Here is a 21,074-nt window from a genome sequence, read left to right as displayed (position 1 = left end):
TGAAAATAGTTCATAGTTTCGTTACATAGGAGATATTTTAGATTTTAGACACCTAGCACCAGATAGTGGAGTAAGACATGTCAAAAAAACACTTATTGGCCAAATACTTTCAATCAAAATAAAAATAACTGGTGAATGTAGCTATGATAAAGACAAAAAGCCAGTAGGTGGATTTGGATTAATTGTGGACTATTTGATTGGATTGGCTACCCTATTTTATCAACCTTGATTAAATGATAATGAAGGATCAACCATCTTTGTTTTGATGTGCTTCAAGCAAGTTGTTAGTTTTAGTTCATTTCGGTGTTTTTGTAACTGTTTATACCGCTTAGATTTTGGATTATTTAGTTAGGTGCAGGCAATTTATATTTACATTAATCTATTTTATGTGCTTATTATCATGGTAAACACACAGTGCAGTTTCTAGTGACCTAAAATCATTGATCAAATAATTACAGGAAATCAAACCGTTAAACAATAACATCGATCGGGAGCTGGAAACTCTTACAAAACCGATCATCGCTAACACCGATCTGGACATCAACAACAACGAAGCCACCGATTTTGCGGTGTTAGGTACCCAACCCAGTCCGATCCCGACGCTGCAAGATTTTTTAGCACACACTCGCAGAATCACCAATGGCCTCGAAAGTCATCCGCATTACGATAGACAGTTGAATAAATTTGTCTCACTGACGGTTGACGTTCCATCCATGCCCAATTGCTGTTGGGAAGACGTTTTGGATGACAATGAGTCTCGATTAATAATTGACGAAGAGGAAGAGTGTGTGTTGGTTGCTGCAATGAAACTAAGTGATAGTGGAGTGCGCCCGAAAAAAGCTAAACCAGGGATCAGGGTTTCTAAACGCCGCATTCGGAAAGCCAACGATGATCTTGAGGAAGATGTTAAGCGTTTGAAGAAAATGTATTATGATAGCTCGGTTGAAGAATGAACGTGTATTTTGTGCTATTTATTTAACGTAATTGTAGATTTGTTAACATTTTAATATGTATTTTTTTATAATTTTCTAAACACTGCGAAGACGAGCTTTGTTTGCCATCAGGTTGCTCGTAGAGCGTAACAAAAGACATTGTGGAAAACTTCGATTTGAATAATTAAAGCATGATTCTGTCTGGAAACTTTTAGCACTTGTTATTCTAGTATCACCATTGTAGCTTTCTATAGACGAATTACCCTCGTGTCAGTCGTAAAAAGGAAACTTCATTCGCTTCAAGCTAGATTGTAGTTTGGCGTCTTGTTCCAATAACCGTAGCAACAGTTGCTTCCCGCTGGAATATTAATGTTCTGCCATGAAACTAGTACCTACGGAGTGGAGATACTCCTATGTTATTTTCCACTGAACAATACCGGGGCTGCAGATTGAACTTTTCAGCAAAAGAGTAGACCACTGAACGTGTTTCATTGCCACTTGTGCTCGTAAGGACAACGTCAATGCACTATCCAATGCACTGTTGATGAAAAACGTCATCAGATAGTTTGTGCAATCTTTGATGCCCAATACAGTCTGTGGAGGTTGACAGAGGTAGATTTTGAGACGTGGGACAATACAGGTTAAAACATTTTTGATCGGAATAAATTTTAGATTCATGGTATCAATTCTTATTGCGCGTATCATTTTCATATGATGAGTAGATATTAATATTTTCGAAATCATTTTACTAACTTAATTGTACATTTCGCACAAAACAGGGCTATTGCGTTCCTGGTTTGCGTTTTCATCACACTTAAAATGAGTGTGTGCGCTTGTCTGATAGTCTGTCTCATTGTGTGCAATGAACGAGGCCCAGTCCCCTTCTCCGACGGAAACGGAATAGTACAAGTTCATTTCGTAGAATTTCGATGTAATTATAACTTATTATCTCGTACTTGTTAGGCCATCGGTAGTTGCAATAATTATAGCACAGTTTGCTACCCTTCAAAGATGATAATAGTCACGTGCAGGTAACAGCTTATTCGAGAATTACCGCCCAGCAATTAAATTTGCACGGGCAGTGGGGCTGAACATGACGGGCAAGTTAAACTGGAGGGGGATGCCTACAATCGAAAGTTACAGTCATATTGTCATCGAACTGACAGCAAAGTGTTTTCCGAGAATCAGCCAATGAATGATGAAGTAAGGATTGCCTATACAGTGCTGAGCGGATTTGGTCAGAACAACGGGACATATTACCAGTACTGTTAAAATATTCTTCCTGTGTTCATTTCGTATTATTGTGTATAAATTATTATTAAAGAGGTTTTCCTGTTTTTTTTGTCTCTGAGCTAAAACCTTATGCAATCAATCGCAAATAGTTTATTAACATCGAATTTGATTGTGATTGAATGCATCATCGGTTTCAGAAACTAACAAAATCGGAACATCACTGTATCTATCATTATTTGTCTTTGTACTATTGCAACGGTAGACATCGTTATATTTTCACAAGGAAGGAATAACGTACAAGCGAACAATCTTTTTGGTTGGACGGGGGGCTGTTTAAGGTTGTCCAATGCCTTTGACTATCGGCCTCGGAGCAACAGTGCTACGATCGAGTGAAAATGGAAAACATTGACTTTCCGTCTCTACGATTAATGCTGTTTGCCGTCTGCTGATACGCACAGGTAGACCGGTAGAGCGGGGGAAGCGGAAGCCGAGTTCTATATTTATGACACTTTTCCACGAATCGAGTTGGTAAATATTTTAACTGCATGATTCCATGCTTCAAGTTAAGTGGGTGCTTTATGAGGCAACTGACACTAATTGAGGCTTTCACCGGTACACATGTGACAGGCGTGGATTTTAATAGATTTTGCTCATGTGGAGACATGCCGCCGGGATGTTAATTTCAAAATTCGGAGCAGACTGCGAAACGTGGGAAAACGTTGATTTTGATGGGAAATGTCTTGAAAGCGAAACATTTTTCGAAGAAACTATCAGGCGTGTAATACCCCCGATAAGATTATTACGCAAATTATTTCAAAAAGTTATTTTCACGATCCAAATTGAATTACTCCTTAAGGCACCATTACCAAAAAACGTAAAAATTGCCCACAATTGACTCCTCCCTCTCCCTCTGTAACGAATTGTCACAAATTTCTTTATCCCCTCCTCTAGTATGTAAAGTTTTAGTTTGCTCCATGTGTCACTTGTATAAAAGGTACTAATTGATTTTTTTTGGTTCAGTGTATTCCTACCGATTAGTTGTTTACATAAATCGCTCCAACTATTTTAACTTTTTGACAAGATTTGTGAAGTTTTTATCGTTGTTTATCGTGTTGGTCGAATGAGAATTTTGTTTTTAACATTGTTATTGTGAAAGTGTCTCCTATTTGCTTTTGTGTTGCGAAAAAACCAGCGAAGACCGCAATCGAGTGAACTTCTGTGACTTAACCACCAAAACTTTTCACCGAACGCAGCGCCGTCTATATTTATTGTTCGCATTCTCAGATCGGTACACATTATGGCAAGTGCATGGGAAACAACTTAACAAGCCGTTTTTGAACAAACTTGCGGAAAACCCAAATTTATTTTGGATGTTCAATGAATGTGTCAAGCTGATGAAGTTTGTTCGCTTTCGCGACACCATTTCTTCGCTTGGAAGTATTATCGCTGCTATTGCTGGGAAAACGGATGACATTTGCGCTGAACTAAAGGCCGAGTTATCCAAAAATAACCAGCAAATTTCGCGCCTAGCTTGAAATGTTTCAACAGCTACTCCAGTCCGGCCAAACTCCGGTACCTGTACCGGTACCTCAGAAACGTCGTCGCAAGGATGGCCCTGATCCGAGCAATATTCTTGTTGGTGGTCGACAGCTAGTCGATAATAGCAACATTGTTACGGTTCCACCTCCCGCGCCGTTGCTCTGGATGTATCTTTCCCGCTTTCATCCTAGCGTTAGCAAAGAGACTGTCGAAAAAATGTCTAAAGAAGGACAAAATTGTAACGAGGAGATAAAGGTTATTCCGATGGTTAAAAACCTGTTTTAATCCACCTAGAAGTGCAATTGTGCCTTTCTCATTTCTCCAAACTATGATTTAATAGCTGGTTCGTACAATATAACATTATGGAAATGTATTTCATTCTTATTACACTTGGTAAGTATATATAAGAGCACCATTTTGCATTCATCGCGATATCGGGCTGAATCGGAGTTTTCTATGTGATCGCACTCCACAACCCGTAACTCCGGAGCCGCAAGTCGGATGGAGATGGAATTTAATATCAGTTTCCAGGGACGCAACACCTTTCATTTGAGACTAAGTTGACCAAATCGGTCTAGCCATTTTCGAGAAACCAATATAACCGTTATTCTGAATTTGGATGCTTCAGGATCCGTCGATGATGGCCAGTGTGGCCAAAGAGACTTTGAATGTCTGTTGGTGACCTAGATCTACAAATTCAACAGTTGTGTTTACATTTTGGAAAAAAAATTCACCTTCTTACATTCATCGCAGAATTCGTTAGAATCGGGATTTGCTGCGTGAACGTACGTATCACCCTGCAATTCAGGAACCAGAACTCGGATCCACACAAAATTCAACAGCAGCTAATGGACCTTTCTTTTAAAATCAAGTTTGTCAAAATCGGTTCAGAAAATTCCGAGAAACCGATGTGGACAAATCAACAAATTTTGTTTTGTAACCATACTCTTCAATTCGTAATCCGGAACAAAATGTCGGTTGAAAACGAAATTCAATAGCAACCTATGGGAATATTATACCTTTCATTTGAATCTTAGTTTGTAAAAATCGGTTCAGCCATCTCCGAGAAACCGATGTGGACATTTTGTTAACAAATCCGCAAACACACACACATACATACATACATACATACATACATACATACATATAGGGGGCAGCAGGGACAGGAGGACAGAAGTTCAGGGGCTTAACGAAACCCCCCTCCCCCCTTCTGGTGCTACTGCGAGTTGGGGAGTCTTGCTAGGATATGGTGGGGCAAGGCATTGTTGAGCTTTGCCAAACCTCTAGTAAAAGCCATATAAATCCGAATGCAGCTCCGACGAAGCGAGTCGGTGCCGCTTCCGCTAAGGTTTTATCCAAGACTTTAGCATAAAGCACCCTTACCCAACGGGAGTGCCAACCGGCACATTAGGATCGACACCAGTAAGATCCTAATTACGGCATACTGGCGGCAGAACACGGATGTGAATAAGGATTTCATCGAAATTATCTACGGACCGACAGCCACGCCATTCCACTACCCTAGTAAGGATGGGTGACACTTCCCCGAAACGGCGAGTGGGCTAATGGTGCTGGCTGCCCCCGTCCCAGTAAAACTTTGGTAGGTCTCCAAGTACGTTCGAAACCCGCCACCTTAGCTGGTGCAAGTAGGCTCAGTTGAAGGCTCATGACTAGCGCCGATCCGGCTCTGAACGCGGTACCCCATGAAGGACCGCGTCAACCCTTGCATGCCACCTCACTGCTTGCAAAGGTAACCATGGGATCATGTGAGGCGACTACTTATTACGGGCGTAGATAGCGGCTTGGAGTTGGGCCCCAAAAAGCATGCAAGAAGACAAAATCAACAAAAACAAGAAAAATTCTAACGGAGCAACTGTGGTGAACCCGTTCGCCTAAGGTGGGCTAGCAAGGTCACCGACCCAGCATAACGAACAAGTGCAACAGCAAGTGCAACCACAACAGCAGCAGCAGCGAGAGCAGCCTAGCGAGTCCATACAGAGCACGAGTGGCAACAAACCAACTGGACGCCAAGGAAAGCTAGGATTTCAGGTGCGCACACCGAAACCAAGCGTTACCCAAGAAGACCAGCAGTCTGGGTTACCTGAAGTGACGAAGTTGAAGCAAAAAATTGAAGAACTCTACGAATTCGTGAAAAGCAAGGGCAACGTGCACGGACATATCAAGGATCTAGTGATTACCATCAAATCCGCCGTAGCAGCAGCCGAATGCGAACATATGGCGTTACTACGTTCCCGGATAGATGGAAGATCCACAAGCTGGTGTTACTGCCAAAACCAGGGAAACCACCAGGAGGTCCAGCATCGTATCGGCCTATATGCCTGCTGGATACTCTCGGTAAACTCCTAGAAAGAGTCATCCTCAACAGGCTGACGACCTACGCTGAAAGTGAGAACGGACTATCGCAGAGACAGTTCGGGTTCCGGAAACGAATATCGACGGTGGACGCCATTCGCATCGTCATCGCGAACGCGGAGAAAGCATTGAAGCAAAAGAGAAGGGGTAATCGCTACTGCGCCGTGGTAACGATAGACGCGAAGAACGCGTTCAACAGTGCTAGATGGGGAGCCATCGTCGTAGCGCTGCATAGAATGCGGGTTCCGGACTATCTGTGCAAAGTTTATGAAAAGTTACTTTCAGAACCGAGTACTGGTCTACGAAACGAACACGGGGCAGAGGTCGATTAGGGTAACGGCGGGAGTACCTCAGGGCTCCATAATCGGCCCAACGCTCTGGAATATTATGTACAACGGAGTGTTAACACTGGAACTGCCCAGGCGAGTGGAGATCGTCGGCTTTGCAAATGATGTTGTCCTGACGATAACAGGCGAGGCCCTTGAGGAGGTGGAGATGCTGACGGCAGAGACAATAGGCATCGTGGAAACCTGGATGGTTAACGTCAAGCTGCAGCTGGCTCACCACAAGACTGAGGTAGTGCTGGTTAGCAATCGTAAGCAAATCCAGCGTCTCGAGATCAGCATCGGGGGACAATCCATTCCATCGATGCGCACGCTGAAGCACCTGGGTGTGATGGTTGACGATCGGTTGAATTGCAACTGCCATGTCGACTATGTATGTGAGAAGGCTGCGAGGAGAACTAGTGCATTGGCAAGGATCATGCCGAATCACGGAGGGGCAAGAGGCAGCACGAGACGTCTCCTGGCGAATGTCTCATCCTCAATCCTGAGATATGGCGTACCGGCCTGTGCTGCTGCGCTGAACTCAAAGCGGAACCGGAACGATATCATCGGAGGCGGTATGCGTAATTGCCGGGATGATTCCCATCTGCATCACTCTGGCTGAGGACGTAGAATGCTACCAGCGGAGAAATGAACGTAATGCAAGGAGACTGGTTCGAGCGGACTCGTTGGCCATATGGCAGCAAGAGTGGGATTACGCGGAGAAATGAAGGTGGACCCAACGACTCATCCCAAATGTGTCTACTTGGGTACATAGGAAGCATGGAGAGGTGAACTTCCATCTGGACCTCAGCATCTGCTGACTGGCCGTTGAGTAGGCTAGGTCCACCACCGGGGACTAGACCGAGTAGACGAGGCGGGGAGCTTAATGGCTCACAGAAACGTACATCGGTATCGGGAGCGGTCTGCCGCCGGGGAATTCACGATAGGGCTGATTCGGCGCCGTGGACTACCCGACAGAATCGTGACGAAAAGGGGAGCTAATTGGCTCACGAAACAAACACCGGTAACGAAAGGAATTCCGTTGTCAGGGAACTCTCAATCGGAGTAGGATAAGCGGTAAAGCTGCAAGATTTTAGTAGAGCTAAACGGCTCAAGAATGCGGGTATCGGTGTCGGGGGAAATTCCTCCGGCGACGCAATACTCAACTGCATATTTTGCCTTCCATTTGAGACTTGGTTTGAGAAAATCGGTTCAGTCATCACCGAAGAACCGATGTGACTTTAATTGTGGAATATGCCCTGTATTCCGGACTTCCGGAATCGTCGAAAGTGGACAATATATTCAAAGAATGTTTGATTGGCGATCAGTGATCTAGATCTGCGATTAGAAGTAATTTGGTGACCATTTCAATAGTTTTTAGCCTCTGAGGTATTACGATTGTACCGATTTATATGGGAAATTTCAGTGCATCCTTACTAACACCCCTGTAACTCCGGAAGCAAGAGTCAGAACCGAATGAAATTCAGCAGCAGTCAACGGTATTACTGTATCTTTCATTTGAAATCAAGTTTGTAGAGAATTTGTTGGGGAATGGGTGTGATATTAGCTTAGGAACTTGGCGGGTTCCCCGGAGGCGTCATGAACCGTCATAGGTGGCCAATGTGGTCAAAGCTGCTTTGATTGATCATTAGTGATCCAGACCCGCAAACTAGAGTAATGTTACATCAATTTTAATATGTTTTACATCATTTGAACATCATGGTGGTACCAGTTTATATGGGAGTTTGCTGTGTGACCGCACTCTTCAACCCGTAACTCCGGAACCGGAAGTCGGATCAACTAAAAATTCAATAGCAGCTTATGGGAGCGTTATACCTATCAGATGAAACTAAGTTTGCGAAAATTGGTTCAGCCATCTCTGAGAAAATTGTGTGAGTTTAAATGACACACACACATACACACACATGCACACACATACATACACACAGATATTTTCCGATCTCGACGAACTGAATCGAATGGTGTATGACACTCCGCCCTCCGGGCCTCGGTTAAAAAGTCGATTTTTACAGTGATTGCATAGCCTTTCTTTATATGAGAAAGGCAAAAATGATAAAAAAATTTGACCCTTTTCAAAAGACTAGATCATTTTTGGAAAAACAAAGTATGCAAAGTGGCTTTTTCTAACAAAGCTCTCATGTACAGAAAGTTTCATTAACATCTGAGAGGGTGCTGCCACATTTGTTCGAGTTGGCACGAAATTCATCATGTACTTTTTTTTTAAAAGTACTATGCGGTTTTGAGTCAACAATGGGATAGTATCCGTTATTTAGCGATTTTTTCATTAAAAATATGAAAATTGCTCTACATTTTTATTAGAAAGCGTCTTTGTTTAAATAAAAAATTTGGGAGAACATTTAATTCCGCATCCAACTACATATTTATGATCAAAATCAGTTGGAAAAAATGCAGAGTTATTATGTTTTTCCAAATTAGAAACTTGCTCGCATGATTTTTTAAGGGACAGTCTCATATAAAATTTTCAAAAAATAGATCCTTTTTTGCTCGATTACGTATACATTCAAAAGTATACGTGTAAACTTTGAGCTTGAAATTGGAAAAAATAACGGAAGATACAATTATAGCATCTTATAGTGCAAGGGAATTCCTCACTAACCCTTTAAGAATTCATGCGAGAAAAAAAATTAATAAATCTGCCACTTTTGAACCGATTTGGATGTCAAATAGGTCGTTCAATGCACAATTGAATGTACTCTCCAAATCGAAGCATATTGAAGCAAAGACGCTTCTTTAAAAGAATGTTGAGTAATTTTCATAATTTTAATGGAAAAATCGCAAAATTGTGGTTGTTTTCATATTGTTGACCCAAAACCGCAAAGTATCTTTGATAAAAGAACATAACATAGCATATGGTTGAAAAGGTTATTTCTTTTTCTTTCCAAATCACTCAAAAAACTTAAAATGTTTAATAGAATGTTTTTTAATGCCGAAAGTGCCGAAAAACAGTTTTTTCATGAATCAAGCTTTTGAGGGTATACAACATTTTTCTAACATTGTCTTGTATTGCATTTGGCGAGATCTACAACCTATAGTAGGTCACTTGAAAAGTACAAAATCACTGTAGCACCGTGTAATACGTTGAACAAACCAGTGCGTATCTCCCGGAACATCCGTAAACTGGCTAATTCATGAATCTAGTTTTAGAATTTGAAAACATTTGTTCACGTAGAATAGGCATAAATTCGTAGCTTCGAGTGAAAAATCAATCCTATTGGTCACATAATAACCATCCGGAAAATCCGGAGAGAAAAGTAGTAGTTGCAAAGAAATTGTATTTGTGACCGGAATAAAGACTATTGGTTTCGCAGAAACTCTTCGGAAGATTCGTAAAAAAACTTCAGATTTATAACTAGAACTGAATTGAGCAGTTATACGGATGTTCCGGTTCTTCCGGACGGATCATTTTCACGTAGAATCCAGGGTCAGTATTTGAATCAGAGTATTAGTATCATTTAAGATGGGATTTTATATAAGATTTAAAGAATATTTCAAAACTTTGGATCAGTTTCATTGATTGACCACATATTGTCGCTTATTCAGTATTATGAAAAATACTATTGTACCGCCGGAATCGGTGTCGACATCGTAATACGGAACACTCAAGATGATCGTACCATGTACAAAACTGACATGTACATTCTCTTTTAGTATTTTGTCAATAAACCTGTGATTTATGATGACGATTCTGCATATATCTATGTATGCCAAACATGACCCCATTCGGCACCGAGTCCCACTGGCCAACCAGGTCAAAAACGATAATATTTACCGAAAACAGAAAATTGAAAGTCTAACATGCAATTTGGGTTCATATAGATTCTGCTTAAAATGTGTCTTAAAACTGAGTTCGAAATCGGGGTTAATAAGACCCGTTAACATATTGTGCGCAACTTTTTTTGTACAGCCCTTCAGGAATGTCCAAAAATTCTGAACTCTATTGAAAATCATTGCTCTCCATGAAAGAGGAAAAGTTAATAAATTCAAAACTTCAAGGTGCAAAATTCAAAAAGTTATCGAAGTTTGAAATTTCATTTTCATATTGACCCCAACATCTAAAGAAGGTTAAATAGGCTACATAGATTTTAGAACCAAATTTAACATAAGCTGGGCTTTAATCAATACCGAAGAAAAATTTATTTAAAAATGACTGACTCTCAGAGGAAAGAGGAAACAAATCAAATTTCAAACGTCACGTTCACTCCCTAATGTCACAATGCGGTTAACTTCGGGTACCTTCGTGATTCCCATAGAAGACATAAAGAATGGCAAGATCAGATATTAGGGCACGTAAAATTGACTTCGTCGAGTGTTTGTGATGGGTTCCCATCACCAACCCAGCCTGATTTTTTATCCACATCTGACAAACACAAAAATAATCGCTCCCAGAAGAGCCGACAGCCGACAGTTTGTTCAAGGAGTATTGGATAAAATGTGGAGCCCAAAATAAACAGCCATCGTCATTCGGCAAGCTACTGCGGGCTGAAGTCTTTTCGATTGCTATATAGTGCCTCCTCATCGCCGTTCTAAACCATCAGACCCGTCAGAACCAGTCATGCAGGAAAGAGTGATAGTATGAAAAATGGCTCTATATTCTCCACGTGTTACTCGCCGTTGCTCTTCAAATCATCAACAGCTGGTCGTCGAGGTGCGCCGGAGCTTGCATTCGCTACCTAGTTGGCAGATTGTCCTGGAAATGACATACCACATCTACTGATACCCGTAACTTAGCAGTGTTATAAAACTGCCAACACTGCTCCGGAAAATGTCCCTCCCCCATCTAAAACAAGCATAGCGCAACGAAGGCAAGGCAGAACGCGCTGACTTCGAACTAAATCCGTCAATATTTCACACCTCTAGCGATAGATTGAGTCGATAGTCTGCATGCTCGTCGTCGAAGTGGGCTGTGGAAAAAGGTGTCGATTTTTCCTCCACACCCTCGCCAGAAACACCAGAGTCTGGAAGCGAACTGGAAAGCAGATTAAAAATATTCCACTCGCATCGTCTGCACACCGTTTTGAACCGTTTACAACAGAGTAGTCGTTTCGGTTTTTTTTTCGACCGGTAGATATCGGCTGTGTCGTAACCGGTAACCCGCACCATACTTCCGTAGCTGAGGGAGTATTCCACAGCTCAGTTCCAGGGTATGTGTGAGGGTAGGATTCTTGTGTTTTTTTGCGATCGGTGCTCCTGCTAGGGATTGAGAGGTGTTTCATCATCGCCCTCGTCACCTTCATCATCATTATGGTCCATCATTTTACTCCACGGTGCCCGTGGACTGTGGACTTTCCGATGAACGATCCAATTTTCTATGATTTTTATTTTTTAAATGGATATCATGAAAAATTGCTCGTATTGGTATTGGTCTGTCATTTTATCATCCAGTTGGAGAAACCCTCTGAAGTTAGTGCTGCAAATATGGATTTGGACTAGAAAGTTCGGTGTTCGAAGTGTTTTCCTGTGTCCAACTTTACAACTCCTTTGCTTTTACATTGACTCCATAATTCTTTAAATAATATGTATTACGTTAAGTTATTAGAGAGTGTCATAATAGGATCATAATAATCGATAGGGAAAATTAACAAAAGTGGTTCTTTTTTGGCGTTCCTATGAAAATTTACTACAGATAGCTTTGCATTCCAAAAAATGTGCTCTTACAGCTTTATTGCTTTTATATAGAAGCAAGGACTACAAGAAACTAAGCAAGTATATCTAGAGAAAATTTTCAATAGGACGTAAGTAACATTGAGAGCCTCTCTTTGTTTATTTTCTCTTTCGTTTATTACGACGTCACTACAACACTTTGCACTAATTTTCCAGTACATATCGAAAGCCGACGGTTTTTACTAGAATATTATGCAAAGAGTAGAGTAGTAAATGTTGAAATGGCCGAGTAATGAACAGAAGAGAAAGACCCCAAAGAGAATCTCTCATTGTTACTTACGTCCTATTGTAAATTTTCTCTAGATATATTTTTGATCTTTTCCATAAATAATCTTAATTCCAACGAACCGTCCGTCATCCCCAGCATGACGCCACAAGGCAACCATATCGATGCCCATCAGATTGAGGCAGAGTAGATTTGCCTGCACCTCCCGGAAGCCGGGGTACAGCAACCCATGGACCTGAACCGCGTGCAAATAAAAACCGATGACTTGATATTGACATATTTTGATAGATTACCCACCTAAACGCCCCGTAATGAGAGTGAACGTTTAAAAAGTTTGCCCTGGGAAACACCCACCTACCTATATCCTCTGAACCATCCATTCATCCGACGCAGGTTGGTCGTTTCCGTCTTCTACGGTTAGCGTAGGTGTGTGATGGGCGATGATAGTGACGAACTATGTGTACGAAAGCTTGGTTTCCTTTTCCGCGCTCCAATGGTGATCGTTTGCTGTAGCGTGGTGCTGGGACCGGGGGTGACTGGTGGGAAAAGCTTTTAATAAATGTTCGGTTTGCGCGCGAGCGTCGAGGTGACGATGAAGAAAGATGTGTGAAAATCGTTTCCTCAGAAAAGGAATCCACTTGAAACCATACAAAGAGCGTCCGCCGACGACGTCGAAGTGCTTGAAGCAAATGACGTAAGAGGATGAGACGGAATAGTCAATCAAATAAATTATCTACCATTTAGAGCGAAACTGGCGTCGATGATGGAGCACTATACCTGATGGGAGGTTTTCGTTTGGACTAAATGGTACTGATGGCGGTTGTCTAAGATGATGTATTTTATTGGATTTTCCCCTTACATTATTTGGTGTTGGTTGTAACCGTACAATGCACGTATTCTGTCATGTTAAAATTAATGTATCAGCCTTTGCTGTTCAACAATGGTACTAAACATCCCGAAGTTCAGTCCGGTGCGTAATTTATTGAAACGTGTACGTGAATTCCCTCTTGTATTTCGTACCGTTTCGAACAGACAATTTCCAGTCCAACAAGTTTGTCCGTACCATTCTGGTGCAATTTGGCTAGCAAGCGACATGATGCCCAACTTTCACTCTCTGGGACCATCGTCGAACAAGTGGTCGAATTCTACTTCCCCGCCATTGCATCCCATTCACTACCGCATGACCACCAACCTGCGATAAGTTTCGTAAAAAAAAAATAAACAATTCGGCTAACATTCTGCTTCCGGTGTGTGAAAGGCTTATAATGGCACTCATATACACAAACACACTGTTGCAGGTAAAGGTACGTAGTACTTTATATTTAAAACATTTATTTGACACGGCGTTTGCGAGTTTTTTTTTCGTTTGAGTTTCTGTTTATACATAACATGTCACATTTTTTTAAAGGTGGAGAGGGGGCGATTGTATTTGGTGAAATAAAAATCATATTCAATCATTTTTTAGCGATACAGAAAGTTTTAGCCTATTTAGTTAATTCTAGTCTAATAACGTAATATTTGAACAACAATTTCATAAATTTTCATTGCTATTATTGAAAATTTGGCCAGTGACAGAGAATCTACAGAGGGTATAGCGAAAAATGCGCTGTTTATTATAACCTAAAATCTTCTACACCAATTGTTCAGAAATTTTTCACAGCTCTTCTTCCCATCATTTCCCAAGTTTCTATAGGAGCTTTTTATAAAATTATTTTTATTATTGGTGTGTGGTGTAGCCAGGGAGGGGAGGGAAGGGGGTGGTTTGGGGTTAAAACCTTCTCCAAACCTACAATATTTTGCTTAAAGAAAAAATTGTAGTGAGGCACTAGCATTTTTTAAGGAGACTTATCTAAGAAAGCAAGACTCTCGTTTGATTACACTAGTTTACAAGAAAAATGAATCTTCAAAAAAGTATTTTTAGACTAATTTTGGATCGCTAAACACGAAAACAATATTTATTTTTTTGTTCAAAGAAGCAATTTTGTGATTTTTTCAAAAAACTCGGTTTTGAGCACTTTTTGTAGTTTTTAGTCAATATTTCGTGTCAAAATCATTCAATTCAGTTGTTCATTGTGCAGGTTGAAAGGTGCCGAGATGCCCTTTTCAAAAACATATAATATGTGTCGATCATATGTAAAATTTTTAGTGCTGCAAGCGACCAAATTTAAAAAAAAAGTGCATTTTTGACCATTTTTTGAAGTTACTCATTTTTAAATGATTTTTTTTACCAAAAACAATTTTTTTCGAGCCTTTTAGAATCTAAGATGACAGATAATATGTTTACGTTAATTTTAAGCCTAATATCACTAACATCGGATGGAAAATGTTGATGCTATGGCACATTGATCGAAATGGAAATTTTATGATTTTAGCAGACACTGCCCTGGTGCGGCGGTTAAGAGGGTGTAGCACTGGTCTCATAAGCCAATCGTCAAATATTCGAGTCCCTATCGGGAAGGAGTCTCAGTGGGATCGTAGCACTAGCCACGTAATATTCTGTGAACTGAGAATCTGCTGTGAAGCCTGTTGAAGCAGAAGGCGAAAATTCTTTTAATTCGTAAAATATGTACTCACTACAGACAAAACAAAACTTTTCCAACGATATTTCCACATTTTAAAAAGAGCACTTAGTTGTATAATAAAATATCCAAAACCATTCAAATGCCGCAGGATGGATGAATGCAAGCTCGAGAAGACAGTACTCAACACAAACAATAGCTATCAAGTATAGAAGATTATTTCAGCCGAAACTATGATTGTACGAAAAATAAAAAGTTACAATTTTCACTCTGTGCTTCATGCCATCTACATTTTTCATCCGACTTTTCTGACCATTAGATTAAAATTCATGCAAAAAGATTATTTATCTCATTAGATTCTAAAAGAATTTTCTTCTGTCTTTGATTTATTACAAAAAATTTACTAGAAATATGCATTTTTTTTAAAAAAGGTCGAGCATTAGACTTTTTTTTTACTTTGGTCGATTGTAATCATAATAAATGTACATTTCTCGACAACCATACGATTACGGCTTAAAAGCCAACTGTCAAAGTTCTCTTTGAAAGGAAATTCCGGACAAACCGTTACTGGCTAAACGCAGTTCATAGCAGTTAATGTAAGAGAAAACTTTTTTCTTTTGTTTACTATAAACATCTGTGATTGGCGGGTAACAGTTCGTCTGAAATTTCCTTTCAAAGAGAATTTTGACAGTTGGTTTTTAAGCCGTAATCATAGTTTTGTCGAGATTTGATCTACGCATATTATACATTTTCGGAAAGGGCACATCAATACCTTTCGAACTGTTTCGATCGGATCCTATTTGAACAAGATATTGACAAATAACTAAAATAGTGCCCAAAAACACCTTTTTCAAAGAAATCTTGAAAATGATTCTTTGAAGAAAAAATGAACTTGGTTTTCGTATTCAGCGATCCAAAATTAACTGAGGAAACATTTTTCTTCTTAGCTTATCGCGATTACCTTAAAATTGTTAAAATCTGTCAAATTAGATTCTGAAAATATGAAAAATTATTTTTCTGTAATAAAAAATAGAGCAAAAACAAAAAAGCGAAAGCAAAAGAAATTTTTTTTTAAACTCGAACTTCTTTGAAAGAGAAATAGAGTATTATTTTTGTATTCAGCGACTTAAAATTAATCTAGAAAACACTTTTTCTCGTAACTTCATTTTTCTTGTAAACTAGTGTAATCTTATTTAAGACCAAAAGAGATATGTGAAAAACAGAGCAATTTTCACTCGGTGCTTAATAACATCACCAGTTTTTGTCGGATTTTTGTGATCTTAGACTTAAAACTCACGTGAGAAATTTGTCTGTCACATAAGATTTTAAAAGATTTTTTTTCGCTGATTTATTTTTTTTATGAAAAATCAACTAAAAATTAATAATTTTACCAAACACTACTTTTTTTTACTTTGGTTAACCCTAAATTTTTGATATTTTATTCTAACATGTTACATTTTTGGAATGAGCACATCAATACCTTTCGAATGGTGAGTCATTTGTGTTAATCGGAAAAAAAATTCCTGATACTGCAAAACTGCAAAAAGTGCTCAAAAACACCTTTTTCAAAAAATCACAAAAACGGTTCTTTGAAAAATTAATTTTCGTACTCAGCGACCCAAAATAGACTTAGAAAACACCTTTTTTCTTAACTTCATGCAATTAGCCCAAAATTTGTAAACTAGTGTTATTGTTGTGTTATTACAGTGAAGACCTGATTGTCTCAGCCTCCGATGTTATCAGTTCTCGATTTTGTCTATCTTCGATTTTGTCAGCTTTTTGACCCGATTTTGTCAGCCTCATATAAAAATTGTAAGTTGGTTGTTTGATGAGCTGCTAGTGACGAACCAAGTTGAATTCGAGTAAATTCTTTCTTGAGAATATTTTTCTTATCTTAGAGAGCCGAAATATACAAAAACAAAAATTTTAATTTCTTTTTAAATTTTGCTCAGTCAGATCCTCTTAAGGAAGATTCAAACTAAATAATTAGAAAGTATTATGAGGCTATATCTAGGGACCAATGAAAAATATTTTAAGAGCATCGGTTTATTAAAAAGAAAGAAAAATATATGTACCGATTTTGTCAATGTCACCGTTTTAACACCCTGAAATTCACCAAGGGGCTGATATAAACGGGTCTTCACTGTATTTCAATCGTTTAGTGTGGATCCAATCGTTGTCAACTCAAATCACCATATCTTATACATCAAAACTATCAGAGAACAATTGACAGAGAATGAATACTTCTGCAGGAAAAAATATACATTGGAAACAATTGTGTCTTTTTCAAAAAACAAAACTTTATGTATAAAAATCAAACTACAAGAGAGCTTTTTTTAAATATTTTATATCTTCTCAACAAAAATTTATAAAAAAAAGAAACATTTTGAATGTAATTTCATGATGGAGAACTTATCAGTAAAACGCATTTATTCCACCTAACAGTGTGATGAGACATTTCTTATAACTCTTAGAACTCCATCTTCGGATATTATGTCAATCAAATTAGCATGGGACAACATTGCGAGAAATTTCGAAAATCAAATCGAATCAAAAGTATCGCGAAAAAACCTGTTTTAATCCACCTACTGGTGCAATTGTGCTTTTCTCATTTGTCCAAACTATGATTCCTTGTCTGGATATGTTCAATATAATGGTGGAAATGTATATTACATATTCAGTACGATTTGCACATACCTATAATGGATCGATTGCCACAAACTTGATATGTGTCGATGCTGAAAAATTGTTCCAAAAACTCAACGTAGAGGTTAGGTATTTTTAACGTAGGTATTAGATTTTTTTAGAATGTGTATGTAAAGTTTGAAAGAAATCGTTTAAGTAGTTTTTGAATGGCACATAACACCGTAAATCATGTTTTTTTTTCCAGAGACGTTCTACAAAAAGCTTCGCCACCGAGTCGTTTGTCGATATTTTTGCATAGAAAAATTACAGCATGTTATTGAAATGATACACTATAATGTACAAAAATTTCGATCAATTCGCTTCATGCAAAGTTCTCGAAAAAATCGCAAAAACGTGTTTTTTCACGCTGAAATCCTTACCCTCCTTTCAAAAAACAAACCCAACGAAGAAAAATGACTCAATTTATATCATAATACAAATAGATTTCAATATAATGCATTTTGTGGAAAATGGCGAAATAAAAACAAGTTTTCGCTACCGGTCGTGAAAGGATTAATCCTAATCCTTTTCGTGGAACTATAAAAATGTGGATGATTATTTCTCACCCCACATGTCTTTACGTTATGAGAGGTTGAATTTCGTCAAATTAAATTCTATTCTAATAACAAATTGGACTATTTTGTTGCACGTCACGATCCTAAGTTCTTCATTGTGGGTTTGAAGATCAACAGGGTTTACGTTCCGAAAATCTCTAGTATCAATCCTAACAGAGGTCGTTGAGATTTTTCTGAGGTGAAAAAATCTGTGGTCACGTCTTCCTTCGGAAGGAAGGTAATGCCGTTTGTCCCTGGTCCATATGAGTTGATGGATCGATATCTAGTCCAGATACCTATCTTGCATCGGTAAAGAAGATGTAAAATTCAACTTCTATACTTACTAAAAAATATCTCCTCCTCTCGTGATACTTGTGGAGTGTGCAGTAGTATATACGGCCTCTAGTAAAAGCAAGTATCGGACTAACATTCCTTCCCTTTCCTTCCGCGATGTGCGTTCGGTCCTGGCTGTCGGCGGTATTGATCAATAAAACACTTTAGGATTACCAGGAGTTGCACATTGAAAGATGTTCCGCTATACCCAAGCATAATCAGTAGATCCCTGTGCAAGTTCAGCTAGTCCAGATCGATAGCGGAGTAGAAGCGAGGGGTGGTCGCACAAGCACAAACTCAAACTCAAATATCTCTAATGCGATAGACCTTTGGATGAGATGATGAAAATTGGTCGCACACTTCAGTTGGGTAAACTTTGGGTTCAAGAACTACGGAACAACCCCTACTTCTGATTCGACAGATATTTGTGATGTAACGAAAAAGAAGGTTGAGTGTAACAGCTGTTCAGGAAACCTTTTGGGGAATTAGGGGAGACCGGGGCTGGTTTTCATTTTTCATATTTTACCGCTTTGATTTAGAAAGATCTTGGAAAATAGAATACGGTGAATAAAAGGGTAAACTGTTGGCAACATCCCTGAATTTTATCAAAGTGTTTTTGCATTGCCTTTGTTTTTATAGACAAAAATATGTGACGTAGAAAAACCGCCAACATATCCCGACAATATTGTCGAAGAAATGTACCACGAAGAGCATATCTGGGACGCTGTCGAAAGGGTGATTATGAGTATACACTCAAGTTTTTTTACGCGGTTTTTTGCGCGGTATTTTTTACGCTGTTTTTTTAAGCGGATTTTGAAATTTACGCTGTTTTTTTACGCGGATTTTGAAATTTACGCGGTTTTCATTTACTCGGTTGTTGAAATTTACGCGGTTTTCATTTACGCGGCATGTATCCCCAGCGTAAAAAAAACCTGAGTGTACTCTCCGAGCTGCTGAGAAAGTGGCGAAGGGACCAACAAAGTAGCGCCATTGGCTAGAATGTCTCGGTGAAACTATAAATCGGGTTTCGGGAGAAATTTCGCCGCCGAGGAACTCTCCGACGGTGTAGACTGGGTCCATCGCCGTCGGAGTTGAGTAGTACGCGACGTAGCACGTGGGTCGCTGGGGCGCAAGCAAACCGGACGTCAGGCTTCACCAGTATCGCCTGACCGACCTCGACACCCTACCGGATAGCTCGTGAGTAGGCTAGATCCACCGATGGGGATTGGACTAAGTAGACTGCGTCGAATAACTAGCAGTGGGTTGTTGGGGCACCAGTGAACCGAAAGCTACGCTCCACCCGGAATTGCTGGATGGACCTTAGAACCTACTGGCTGGCCCGTTGAGTAGGCTAGGTCCACCATCAGGGACTAGATCGAGTAGATCGGGACGAAACGGGGAGCTAAATGGCTCACGGAAACGAACATCGGTATCGGCAGCAATCTACCACCGGGGAATTCACGGTAGGGTATATTCGCCGTCGACCGAGAGAAATTCCGTTGCCGGGGAGTTCTCAGTCCGAGTAGGATATATCCGAGTTGATTTCGATTAAACTGGGAGCTAAATCGCTCAAGGAAGCGGGTATTGGTGGCGGAGGAAATTCCTCCATCGGAGAACTATCGGTCGGAGTAGGGTGAGTTCACCGCTGGGGACTATCCAAGTAGATCATGATAAGGAGGGGGGCTGAATTACTCACGGAAACAGGAGCTAAAAAACGTCGAGCCATTTTATGAACTAAGTGAGGTTCTGAGATAGAGCAGATGAAAGAGGTGCGACGAAAGCACAACGTATGGGTCCCAGAAAGAACGAAGTAATACCTAGACCAGGGGCGGCGAAACACTTTACGCCCGAGTGGGTAGAAAGCATAGGGTGAGGGGTCCATTAGTAAGGATTATTTCCCTTTTCGCAGGGAACACGCTTACATTACATTCATATTAAATCACGTTCGTTTATGCAAATGGAATTGTGGTACATCGATGTTTTCAAATGTGTGTAGTGCGAGATACATGCGTTGCGCATCTAAATTTTTTGAAATGGTTCAAAATTTCGAGTGGGTAATTACCCATTCGGTTATTTTCGAGTGGGTAGTACTACCCATACTACCCACGCTTTCCGCCGGCCCTGACCTAGACGTAGTTCCGTGGGGAAGAAGGGCGTAAAAAGTAAGGAGTGTTTTAGTGGTTAGGCACGAACGTGAGTTGTGAGTCCCACACTGCAAGCCAGGGTTTTAAAGTTTTTATACCTTATTAAAAACACACACGCAAGTCATTTTGAGTGTATAAATATTACGTGTTGTGATGGAGAATTTGAGCACTGGCGAATCGCCCGGACGTGTTGTCGTTAACGTCCAAGATTGTTCAAAGTTTTACAGTGATATACAATATATTCAACACGGAAATGAAGTCAATCGTTTAGTAGGTAGTTTTTCCTGTTGAGTTATGTATTAGTAGGTTGAAATATCGCGAGAAAAGTATGATTTTGCATAGAAATTTGTCGTCACAACTTTGCCATTGAAGTTTGTGAAGCAAGACGCGTAAAAATATGCCCGTTCGTTCTGCTTAGCGCTTGCAGTGCCACCTGGACCTGAGTAGCTGATGCAACAATTTCACGGATGGATATATTTATTCAGAACTGGTGAGATCGTTTCATGT

At 39.9% G+C, this 21,074-nt stretch overlaps 1 protein-coding gene across 1 annotated transcript; it reads left to right on the top strand.

Annotated features, from left to right (window-relative positions):
• The first annotated feature begins 283 nt into the window (after positions 1-283).
• On the top strand, positions 284-1,128 carry LOC131692874 (uncharacterized). The gene is made up of 2 exons (XM_058980217.1): positions 284-403; positions 459-1,128. The coding sequence occupies exons 1-2, from the start codon at positions 401-403 to the stop codon at positions 951-953; spliced, it is 498 nt and encodes a 165-aa protein (XP_058836200.1). The 5' UTR covers positions 284-400; the 3' UTR covers positions 954-1,128.
• The last annotated feature ends 19,946 nt before the right edge of the window (positions 1,129-21,074 follow it).

Source organism: Topomyia yanbarensis, chromosome 3, assembly GCF_030247195.1.
Source record: "Topomyia yanbarensis strain Yona2022 chromosome 3, ASM3024719v1, whole genome shotgun sequence".
NCBI lineage: Eukaryota > Metazoa > Arthropoda > Insecta > Diptera > Culicidae > Topomyia > Topomyia yanbarensis.
Note: the sequence above shows the minus strand (reverse complement) of the source record. Positions and strands in the feature narration are given on the sequence as shown.